At 39.1% G+C, this 12525-nt stretch overlaps 1 protein-coding gene and 1 long non-coding RNA gene across 14 annotated transcripts in view; both read right to left on the reverse strand.

Annotated features, from left to right (window-relative positions):
- Positions 1-1937: 1937 nt before the first annotated feature.
- The window catches only part of LOC131324541 (uncharacterized), an 81503-nt gene continuing 70915 nt past the window's right edge, over positions 1938-12525 (reverse strand). For 9 of the 13 annotated variants that reach the window (XM_058356535.1, XM_058356531.1, XM_058356534.1 and 6 more), the window contains one exon: positions 1938-2163. In XM_058356535.1, coding sequence (XP_058212518.1) covers positions 2151-2163 — 13 coding nt within the window. In that variant the 3' untranslated portion in view covers positions 1938-2150. Of the gene's footprint in view, positions 2164-4690; positions 5798-6313; positions 6444-12525 lie in introns of those variants that run through there. The other 4 variants (XM_058356540.1, XM_058356538.1, XM_058356539.1 and 1 more) reach the window with 3 other exon arrangements.
- LOC131324547 (uncharacterized) lies at positions 8838-11094 on the reverse strand. Its single transcript, XR_009199382.1, has 3 exons — positions 10387-11094; positions 9906-10003; positions 8838-9734 (listed from the first exon to the last, which is right to left on the reverse strand). It is a non-coding gene; the product is annotated as an uncharacterized LOC131324547 (long non-coding RNA).

The following is a 12525-nucleotide window of genomic DNA, read 5'->3' on the forward strand; positions in this document are numbered from 1 at the left end:
CTTGAAAACCAAAAGTGTCTTATTTATTTATTTAATTTCTTTCAGGAGGCTTGAAGCTGCTTTTAAATGATTGGTCTTCCCATAGGAGGTTTTGGGACTTGGTGATGTTTTCTTTTATTCGACAATATTATGTTTTGTTTAGTAATTTGAAAGTACTTGATGGTTATGTAGTTGGCAGGGCTTGTTTGGTTTTGTGATGGCTATGACAAAACTATGTCGTTATTATTTGTTGCCAGTAGAACAAACATTCTTGGAATTTGGTTGTTGATCGGTTGGTCATACTTATTATGTTATATATTATGCTTTGTTAGATGACTTTTATGTTACTAGAGGGAGGCTCCATGCACATACGGGCCCTCCTACTTATTATGTTATTCTGTATTCAATTTTTTTTTTTTTTTTTGTCTCTTTTGAACCTCTAGTTCCTTCTTACTTTGGTTAGTTCATTATTGTAGCTGTAGCCGTGGCTTTCTTGGTTGGCATTTATGGCCAACCGTGGTTAAGTGTCGTAGGTATAAACTAATACAAACAGTTCAAACTCTCCAAAACTACCTACTACTAGGTTGGTTTTTTTATTTTATTTTCTGTGACTGCTGTGATTCAATGAATTTCACCCAGCGAAAGAGAAGATGTTTTGCCGCTTCAGGCTAGAAAGACTACTGGGGTAGTTGGTGCTTTCTAGATACGTTAGGGATTCTGGTGTCATACCTAACAATCTGAACCTCAGCCCATTGATATTGGAATCGAAACGATGGCTCGAGCCTCCTGTGTTGAGACTATGCTTTGTAACAACTATTGCCTCCAAGATTTTTTAATAGGATGATAGCATCCATGAGTCCATGACTTCGTTGAGCAGACAACCCCTAGGATTTGGCGAAGCAATCTTGGAACCTAGTTGTCCTCTCTTAAGTTGGTTCGACCCCCCAGAAGAAGGTTGTATTAGACTGGACCAAGCCCATGATGGTCTCCACCCTTTAGAGGCACCCAAGAAGCCTCAGTGAGGGTGGTAGATCCCCTTCACTTACTTTTCCACTTGAAACCACATTCAGACTCCATAGTAAGGTGATGCTAGGTAGAGACTTTGGTAATACTCTCTCCTTTGTGGTTAAAATTTTGTTGATCTGGAAACTTCTTTTTTTTTTTTTTTTTTTGAACGGAACCTTTTAATTTATCTCATGCTTGACCATATTGCATCAATTTACCGGAAAAAATATATATATATATATTGCTTCACACCAGCAGGCCATGCCGTCGAGCCCTTTCACTAGTCTATACAAAAGAGTGCATGTGTATGAATGCGAGTGTGTGTGTGTGTGTTATAGAGAGAGAGAGAGAGAGAGAGAGAGAGAGGGAGGGAGTACGCTAGGCTTATTATTGATTTAAGTCATTACCGTTTTGGAATCGTTCAATGAAATATTCCAATTTTTATAATCTTTTGTTGTTCATCAAAATCAGTAGGGAATTGAGCAAATCCCATTCCAATATTCCAACAAAGCTCAGAACTAGGTTCTTCAAATAGCTACATTTTCCATTCATATAACAATCAAAACCAACCACCCCTGACAAACACAGTGAAGAAATCAAACCCATATCAAGTATGCAACAAATTAAACCCTACCAAAAGGGAGGTCTTTTAGAGAGAGAGAATCGGATGGACAAACGATATTAGAGAGGGAGACGGTAGAGAGGAGAGGGAAGGCCTTTCACAATGTTCTCCAAAGGGGCGGTCTTTTAGAAAAGGTTCAAAACGGTGTAGTTCCTAGACATAACAATTGCTGTTGTGATTTGCTTGTAGCAACCACCCCAAACCTGACCATAGAGGTTGGGTTGGGTTCCTTAGCAGGTTTTTCAGATCTGTAGGTCACCCCTAGCCAGCAACGTGCAAGTGCGAATTTCTGATTGACCGGAAAAGGTTTTAAAAAACAAGAGGCAACATGCAAGTGTGAAGTGTCTCGCAATTAACAAACAAGTCTCAAGTTGACAATTACCTAGGTACATCCATAATACATATATCCTCCATAATACCTACAGTCACCGTAAAAGTCAACACAAGTCAAAAGCCCATGTTAAATATCGAAAACAAATATATTACATCCATCTGAACAATTGAGTCTTCTTGGGGCCCCACATGGACAAATCCAGCATCCAAACTAAATGGAAGGCCTGCATTAGAAATAAGTTAATTTCAGTCGGTCAACCTTCAAATTTTAAGCAAGTATTGGAAGGCTCACACATTGCTATGAACAGTAAAAAATAGAAAGAAAAGAGCAAAAGCAAAAGTGAAATAAGCCCACAAAAACTGTTTTGAGCTCAATTTGACCAACGGAGAGAAAATGTATAGCTCGATTATTCAGAACCAAGCAAATCAGTCATATTCAAAGCAATTTGAAATCCACCACAAAAAGCAGACAGAATTTTACAAGAAAGAAAACTTTCGGACAATCTTCGGATTCTAAATACCACCAACAGAATTCCTGAAAGTTCGCTTTCAAATTGTACTCGGTGAATAGAAAAGGAAAAAAACAAAATCAGTGGGATATCAGACAATAATTACAAATCAATGGAAAACTTCACAACATTACACGTGGATCACTGGATCTTCACAAAAAAATAAATTCCATTCATTTAAAATTATTTCCCCTACATTCTACTGTACTGATATTTCCCCAGTATATTACTCCATCTAAGACTAAAAACCAGATAAGGAAACAGGGCACATAGAAGCGATGGTATGCCTGGCAAATCTTAACTCAAAATTCAACAATCCATAGTTCAAGCCAAGTGTGTCCAGCCAAATGCATTAGACATCTCCAATCAATTCATTTTTAACCCTAAATCAAGTTAAAGCAAGACAATCGTATCCTTTTGACACAACCTCAACCAATGTTCTTCTCCAGACCTCTTGGAACATTCAAAATGGATATTGAGGGACATGCTAGAAGAGTAGATTTAGCTATCTCCGGGCACCATATTGAGACATCCAGAACAAGGTTCTAAAAACCGGACCGGCCGGTCCTGTCTGGTTCGGTCAGACCCCAAAACCGCAAAGTTTTGAAATCCAGTCTAAATTCACAAAACCGCCAAAAAAAGATGGTTGAACCAGTGGACCGGTAAAACCGACCCAGCCCAGTACTTAAGAAAAGAGACGTGCGCCTCAAAGCTTCAGGCGTGACTCACGCTGACATGCTTTGACTGCACTGCTTAGTCACGGGCCTAACAAGTGCTTGGAATATATAGACGAAGCCTAAGGTTATGCTTCTTATTTCTACAGATGTGGGATGTGGAAACATTTTCGAGCATTCTTTTACTCCTTCACACTTTTTTCAAAGAGCAACAATGATACTTCAACTTAGCAACGTACATTTAAGTAACATATTTGATTAATCAAGGCCACTCTTTATGCTCAACAATATTACATAAATATACTTCAAAAATGCTTGTGACTGGTTCTTTAAAAACAACCATGAGAAAAATGGATTGGAATGATGCAAAATTTGTTATATATTAAAATATATATATACATGTATATACTCCCTCCGTCTGCCTTTGTTGGTTTATTTTGGAGATTTGTGCCATATTTAAATCATTTTATCTTCCGATTTATAATGTTTTTCATAATTTTGAAAACAAAGAATAATAAAACTAATTGAGATCTATCAAACATAACCAAGATATTCAAAATGGTTACATCTTCCAGGTATCTCCTCGAAGAGTGCCAAAACCTTTGGCTCCTTCGGCATCACTAATAGAAAGCTTCACAAAGCAGAAATACAGAACTGCACCCAAATTTGCAAGATTCAACAATTCGTACGAAAATAGAAATGCATTTGTGCTCAAATGACAGTAGTTCATGTTACCAAGCTTAAACATATACTGATATATCCCTTTTCGTATTTCACTATTTCTCTTGACAAATCTCTTGATCAAAACAACACAAAATTGCATACGTTCTAGTCGCACTCTATACGGAACATTTAATTCCCAACAACAAAAGCTCAAATTAGTACTTGTAAATTCCATTTTAAGAAGTGTGAACTAATATGAAGAGTAATGCCATAATGCTATACAAACAACAATTCTTTACACAACAAAATCCATAACGATGTGCCCTATGTGGTCCTTCATTGAATACCAACACACCCACCATTGTGACTTATAATTCCCAATGGAATAACTAGAAGGGGATCCCGCTTGCCAGGGCAAGAACGACTCCATTTCATGTTTCATTTATCCTATGCCGTCAGAAAGGAGGAGAGAAAAAATTTCAATCGCCACGTCATTCATCTTTCTAGATGGGTTTTTTCTGTATGAAATCCAGTTTGTAAATCATTTCCCTACTATGGACAGCAATTTCAACAATCAAACAAGGCTGATCAAAATAAAGCTAACCTCCATTTGCATAAAAGGCAGGAAAAAAGGGAAACTGGGAGACGACAAAGTTTCTCAACATCTATATGCCAATCAAAAACAAAAGGGGTAAACATATAGTATGGAGATGGAAGTTAACCACAAGTCATGGACAATAATTATCACAAATGATGTAGCAAAAAACACATAAAAGAACTACTTTCATAAATACAAGTATAAATATTGGGATGCACCAGGCTGTAAACAGATATAATTCAAGTTGTATTCACATGTCAAGAGTTCCAAGGTCCAAACAAAAGCACAAGAGATCAAAGATACTTACGTGACAAGGCAGGCAGATAATCCCAGGTGCTCAAACAAGCCACCCGTCATGGTGTATTTTATCGAGTACCGTCGAGATTCTACCTTGGGATGTCTAGGCTCTCCACTACTCTTGCATGTAAACTCACACATGTCCAAAGTAAGGTAACAATATTTGGTGGTGTCCTCAGGAAAACCAGCGTGGACAACAATTAATGTATTTTTCCCCATGGGCACCATAATTCTTGCAGCTTCATACTTTACAAGCCAAGAGGGAAGCATAACTCCAAGATCTTGACATTCTTGAAACCCCTTGTCCCAATCAAAACTGAAGGCCATAACAGGGGATCGGTAGATGCAGGGGAAAGCATACCAAAAACCATCCATAAAGACTGATTGTCGACGAAAGGGAAACTCAACCTCACCACCCAATGAGCTCCGGTGCTCCCATTTTTTTGAGCAGACATTAACAGCATATATGCCTTTACGGGTTGAGAAAAGAATTTGGTCCTCAACAATGGCATAGGACAGGACCTTGTAATCATCAAGCTTCTCCTCAAAACATGCACCAATGGGATAAATGGGAGGGGATGGAAGACGAGTCCAAGACTCGGTTTTAGGGTCGAATTCCTCGAGATCACCTGAGGCAAGGGTTCGGTCAAGGACATAAAACTTTCCCTTCAGAGGACCCAACACAATAGGCCGCAACTTCTCACAATTCATAGGAGGTACATCCCTAATACAATAGATGGGGTCGTCACAGGTGTCCAAGACATAACATCTCCGAGAAGCTACGTCCTTCAATCCGAAGGTAATTTCCCCACCCCCAACCATATAAATTTTGGACCCCACGGAGAAAAAACCCATAGAGGTTGGAAAATAACTACAAGGCAACTTCAGAATAGGTTTGGGTAGGTTATTGAGCTTTCTCCTGCTAGAGCACGATTTCAGGTCAGCAACACGAATCCTATGCAAGGAATGACTGTACGCTCCTGTAGCGTAGCTAATGATCACATAGAGGTGTTTATCATCTTCCTCCGGCAATTTTTTTGGTTCTATCCCGGACAAGATCTGAGAGTGACTCCGCTTCATGCTTAATTAGACTTCAAGAATGCTTTCACTTTGTATGCTGCAATCCCAGGGAACCCACAAAAGAAAAAGCACCAAAGTTGAACATCCAAATTAACTGTGTCTATATGTATACGTATGCATAGATTTCATTACATCGGGAAAAGTTATTTCAAATAATCAGCAAAGTAAATGTCCGGTGAAAAACTTAAATTGATAGATATGAAATTCAAACCCAACAACAAAATTTAAAAAAAAAAAAACACACAAAAACAAAAACAGCGCACAGAACAGAAGAAAAATTTAGTGAATTTCAAAGACCACGCAAACTGTCATTTCGTTTTCCTTGAATAAAATCTAGTATGATGCAAATACAGTCTAAGGTTTTCGAATTGATGGATTAAAAAACAAAAACAACAACAACAACAACAACAACAGAGATAAATTTACAGGGAAAAACGTAAAAAGGGATTTTGAATGAAAAGGGGAAAGAAGCATATAATAACCCTAGAAAAACAAGATATAATCATACAGAAGAGAGAATATAACAATCTAACTAAGTGAAGAAGCTATGTACCACGAATGATGTTCACGGCCGCCGTAGAGAAGTCGAACGTACGGCTAACAATCGCTTTTAGGGTTTCATGTGTGTCGTGTTGGAGAGGGGTAATGAAATGGCAAGGGGTTTCCAGACACCGACGTTTTATACCGCAGATCGAAGGGGTCCCGGGGCAAAAAGTCTATACACCAGGAAACCAGCCCATGCCCTAACCCTGGATGGCCCAAACGACGTCGTTTTGGGCGTCCCTAAAAAATATATATATTTCAAAGTACTTCATCTGGTTCCACGCGATGAAGGGAAAAAGGGAGAGAGAGGAGGACCAGGACGACCACCAGACCAACATCATCATTGCGACCGCTACCGGCGACCGCCACTGCAACCGCCATCACTGCCGGTGACCTTCCTTCCACCGACTGCCACCGCCACCACCAGTGGCGATTTTTTCCTTCACGACTTCCGACGCGACCACACACCGCCAAGGTCTCTCTCTCTTCGATATTTTGTTCGTTTCTCTCTCAATTGAAAGTTAGGGTTTTGGTTTCTTTGTTTTTCCTTATTTCGTTTCTGCTTGGAATTGAAAGATAAGATTTCAATTGAAAGTTAGGGTTTTGAATCCAAATTGAACCACAGGTACAACTTCACTCAGTAGTCGTTTTGGTCCTCCCATTTTCCTCCCAGGCCGATTGCTCGTTCATCTCTGTACCTCAAATTCATAAGAGCATTCCCTGGAGTAGGCTTATCAACCTAAATGGAGAACCTCCATATGAGAAACTCAAGGAAAGCATCAAGTTTTGGTTCATATTGGAATAAAAATCTTGGCTAATCCCAAGGAAAAGAAGATAAACAAGTTGAATTCCTTGTAGCTATACCAGTAACCTCTTCAAATGAAAAACCAAATAAGCCACGTGATGCATACCATCATCAGAAGACATTAACCAACTGTTCTTTCAGCATGGCAGACATTTCAATGTCGAGTCTGTGTGCATCCACCTGATTCCCTTTCTTGACAAGGGTCTTATTGAGATGACTGTTCATTTAAATGTGTGTGGAAATTAGATTTACCCAAGGTTTAATTTTGCAAACTGATCAACTTATTTCAGAATTTGAGCAAGGTGGTTTAGGAAAAAGGTGGCCTAATTGATGTGTGTTTAACAGGTGCTGGAATTGGCTGGAAAATGCGGTGAGGGACAACAAGAAGACCCGTATCATGCCACAACCCATTCATGTTGTAGCTATTACTGTGAACATCCTAATGATGCTTCAAACATCTTCCAGTGTCGATGCCGACGATGACGAGGATGAGGACGAAGAGGAGACGGGTAGTGAGGAGGAGGAGGAAGACAGGAGCATGAGGACGATGATAGTGAGGTGATGATAGTAGTTCTTTTTATTTTTATTTTTTGCTCGCAGCTTAAGGGAGAGGATAAATGTAATGCCCACATAATGGTTTTTGTATCCGAAAGACTACGTATTACGCTCATTATTCTAGTGAATGTCAGAGTTTGCTCTATTTATTTTTTGTTGCGTTCGTGGTTTTCTGAAGACATTGTTTGGTTTTCTTTGTTGTTTCAAAACTTTAAACTTGAATGTGCTTGATGATTTTATGACTTTGGCTTTGTGAATGATCATTAGGACGATAAATGCCCGGTGTGGGCTTGTGCGTAACATGTTGTTGTTGTACTGAACGAGACGCGAGACGTCGGGTTAAGATCAAAAATAGGGGAGGTGCTGCCCAAATTTTACTAGAAACTACCTTGTGTCCCCTATTGCTAGCTCTAGGCATTATCATGAACTTGGCATTGGCACCAACTTTGTCAATGAGCAAACAACTTAGCCTCATAGAAACTACACGATTTGCATGAAATATTTTGTAGCTACACTATTTTGTAGCTACAGTAATGAGCAACTTATGCTGAAAATGTAACAGCAAGCCAAACTGCTTTGACCTATACTTTCCCGCATATGCTAATTACATTTAGACACCTGCATTGGTGTGTATGTTGTCGAAAAAGAGGGCCAAGAGGTAACAAAAATACTTAAGTGAGTTTGAAATCCTAACTTTTTGATGACGAGGAGAAAAAGGAGCCGTGTCTGACATGTGTCCGATACGGAAATGGACACGAAAGAAGGACATTCCATAAACTTAATTTCTAGCACTCCAAAAACTAAAAGTGAAACTCAATTTCAAATATGGATACGACACAATACATCTTTCAAAATACGATACGGATATTGATACGATATGGATACGGATATGACACAATACGTTTGACTAATATAAATTGCATTCATCCAATATCCGTATTGTGTAAATTGTATTTATATTAATCAAACGTATTCGTATCCATATCCGTATTGTATCTTGAAAGATGTATTGTGTTGTATCCATAGCTGTATTTTTTGAAAAATTCGACAAAATTTCCGTTGTTTTTTAATCTTGCCTGACGTCATAGCGTCTCAGTCAGTAGCAGTAGCACCAGAAAAAAGGGCAATACAGCAGTTCATGGCAAAACAACATTCCCATTGTTTAAAAAATAATCAAGAAGTTGACACCATAGTGATATTTGAATTTCATAATGTACCACTCATTATCTCAAAATGTACCACTCTAAAACCAATACAGCAACAAAAATGGAGTACAAACTTGTATCTTTTTAAACAAGCCATGAAACATTGTCAAATTGGAGCAAAGGCCATGAGCCGAACATCATCATCGTTGTCTACCCTAAGCTATATTACAAGCAAAATGAAAAAGATAAATCCTAAGTGTAGCTAGCATCTCTTCTTGGCTGGACGCTTCAAACACCAAGCGGAACTGGATTTTGGAGTTGTGGAACTGCTTTGTGCTCTCCCTTCCTCTTGCATAGCTACAATTGCTTGGCCTGCATGCATAGGTAAGCACTATAAGCAGCAAGCCATGTGTGGAAACCCAAGTCATATGCATGCATGTGAGGATGGAATGAGGATATAACGAAAGAGAAACAAAAGGATGAGCTTGCCTTCTGTAGGTACTTTTCCTGGATCTTCAATGCGCCTCTCAATGCCCTTTCGCATCCAGACTAGCCGTTATTTCCCCCACAATCGGTAAAAGTAGGTTCAAATAAGTTATATTTCAGACACATCTAATCGAAGGTGAAGAAGAGAAACAAGAGGGACGCGGAATGTAAACCTTGACAACATCGTCTGGACTTTTAGCTTTTTTCAGAAGTCATTTTTTCTTGGCCTCAATGACACTTGCAACGAGGAAAACTACGAGGGCGCTCTTTTAGTCCCCGTGTCCAGTCTTTATAAGTTTTCTCTCATATTTCCCATATTGCTTCAGCTGCTTAATATCCATTCTGGATACAGCATTTTCATTTGGTGCCACATCTGATCTAGACCTTGAAACCTCATATAATGAAGAGATGTTTGGATTATATTCCATTGCCCACATCACCTGAAAATATGAACCTATCAATAGAAAGGCAAAAAGGCTCCCAACATACGACCACTGAAAATCGTTGGCTTTGATCTCTTGTCAAGGCTCTCAGAACAATGGATCTTCTGTAAATGGATAGAAAAATTGAATTAACTGGACTAATCAAACAAGGAAAGAGTTTTTCCTTACCTCCCAAAGGTACAGCACATCTACAATTGACAACTCTCTCTGGAAAAGTACCATCAGCATACAGAGTGCAAACAGATACTGCCCACCATTTAGTTCCTCTGCAAAATCGAACTATCAGAAGTTCGAAAATACAAAGCCATGTTTTAATGGTCAGGGCACTAAAGCCAAAGCCATAGAATAAATGTATTTCAGAGTACTTATGTTGAGCTAATATTGACTAATAGTGTATCATTCAATGCCAATTAAAAAAAAAATAGTGTATCTGATATGAGCTTACTCAAACCCATCCTCTTTTTCCTCTATTTTGGAGAATAAATTTGGTACTCCGAATATAAAGAGTATGGGAAAATCTAATATGAGCTTTCTTAAAGTAATCCTCCTCAGACTGTGGAGTTACAAGTAAAAATAATCATGACAAAATTCAGAGACTTGATTGCATATCGCACCCAATAAAATAACATCTAACAGGATCAACCGATACGAAGGTGTTCATGAAGCTTTGGATCAATAGCTCTAATTATTCCTGCAAGAGTAGTCAACTGAGATTGCACCCCTAAGGAGGTTGCGCTGGACCTGAAATTTTCTCTCTTTTAAACAAAAGTAGGGAAATGAGTTATGAACTAAAGAAAAGTTCAAAAAATGATAAGCATTAGAGATGAGAGGCAAAATAGATATATAGAAGTTAAAGCAACGGAATCAGGTAGCACTGTCTTGGGAAAAAGGTTAGGAGACCAGGGCATACTTCTGTAATCATGCATAATCAAGCTCCATAGGCTTCTTTCTCAAAGAACAGAACGAATCTTCCACATCTGGTAGTTAACGCCCATGTATAAACTACAAACAAGGCATTTTGACTAGACAAGTAAAGAAAAAGGTCGCAGTCAAGTTGTTGGAGATTTTACTCAAGGAAACCTTACTCCTACAAATTAAACAAAGCAGGTAATCATGCCGCATTATCAGTGAGAAGTATGCGCATCCACTTAAAATCACTGAATGCTCGAACCTAACAAACTCACGAATTGTTGATTGTGAGGTGAGAATGTAGGTGGGTTGCGGTATTTTGCTCCATTTAACCTCAGTCTTTCAGTAAAATTGGAACCCTATTTTTTTGTGCAAAAATCCCCAATATTTACGAATTGAAATTGGAACCCTAGTTCAATTGATATCAGTGTGAGAGAGAGAGAGAGAGAGAGATACCTTTGTTGTCGTATGGCGGCGGCAGTGGTGGTTGAGACCTTCTTGGGCGTTCGAAATCGAAATCAGTGATTGTGGTTCGAAGCTCGTCGGCGTACGTTGGTGGTGGTGGTCGGCGATCGTGGAGGCGTCTTCTTCGTTGGTTTCTTCAGCGGTGGTGGTCGGCAGTGGTTTGGGTTGGCTGTGGTGTCCCCCTCCTCCTCCTCTTCCTCTTCCTCTTCCTCTTCTTCTTCTATTCTCTCTCTCGTAGTCGCAGGCCGACTAGTTTGAGGAAAATTTGGGTTTTTTTTTTTTTTTTGGAACTCCCAAAACGACGTCGTTTTGAGATGACGTCATCTATCCTCGGTTGGGGCATGGGCTGGTTTCCTGGTGTGTAGACTTATTGGTCCCGGGGGCACGTGGCCCCACTAAATTCTCCGGAATATGTTTTCCTTTTTTTCTTTTTACTAGTATTTCTCACTGTATTAAAGTGTTTGGATCTTATAACTTTATCCTTTTATCAATGCATTTCTATCATGTTCCAAAAAAAAAAGTGTTCGGATCTAACTTGCGTCCGCTCCTTAGGAATGAAATCTGCCATCCACTTTTTGTGGAGTTGAGTTTTGTTCACCATCCACTTAAGAGGATAAGTATTATCTTCCTTCCTATTGATTGAAATGGTGGGAGTCCCACCACAAAATGATGTCATACTTACCAAAAGTGTATTGCATGGTAAGCATGATATCACTTTATGGTGGGATCCACACCATTTCAACCAATATGAATGAAGGTAATATTCACTCTTTTTTAAAGAGGGTGAACAAGGGACTGGCCCGTAAAAGTTATAGATCCTGAGATTTCGGGAGAAATTTTCAGAAATTCTTGTTTGTGCTTTTTCCATAATCAAGCGGAGCGCGTGGGAAGAAGGCATCCTAATTTGGACCGGTTCGTAAAATACCATTTCGAAACTAGACCTTGTGAAGACAAAGGCCTTGACCGCCGAACCAAATCTTCAGCCCTTTAATTTACGGCGGCACGAGCTCAAGTGTTTACGAGTGTGATTGATGGGTCCGAATCCAGCGTTTAGTTCCATGCGGCTTTTTGTTTTTTTAGTTGGTTGTTTCTTGAATTTTTAGATTGGTAGTGTCCTTTGTTGTAGTTGTACTGTTTTGTACTATTTTCCTTCTGTCACTAATGCATATTATTTTTACATTATATATGAAATGTGCATAGTACAAATTCGGAACACTACACTAATCGTAAGAGTCCACGAGACAACTAAATTCAACAACTCAACCAATACTAGAAGTCGTGAGAGTTCACAAGACAACTAAGCCCAACAACTCAACCAATACTTGAAGTAAGCCCATTATAGGATAGAGAAGTAAAGAAATAAATAAAAAGCTCTCTGAGAGAAGAACACACACATGCAGGTGGAAAGAATCGA

The sequence above is a fragment of the Rhododendron vialii genome, chromosome 4a (genome assembly GCF_030253575.1).
Source record: "Rhododendron vialii isolate Sample 1 chromosome 4a, ASM3025357v1".
Taxonomy (NCBI): Eukaryota; Viridiplantae; Streptophyta; class Magnoliopsida; order Ericales; family Ericaceae; genus Rhododendron; species Rhododendron vialii.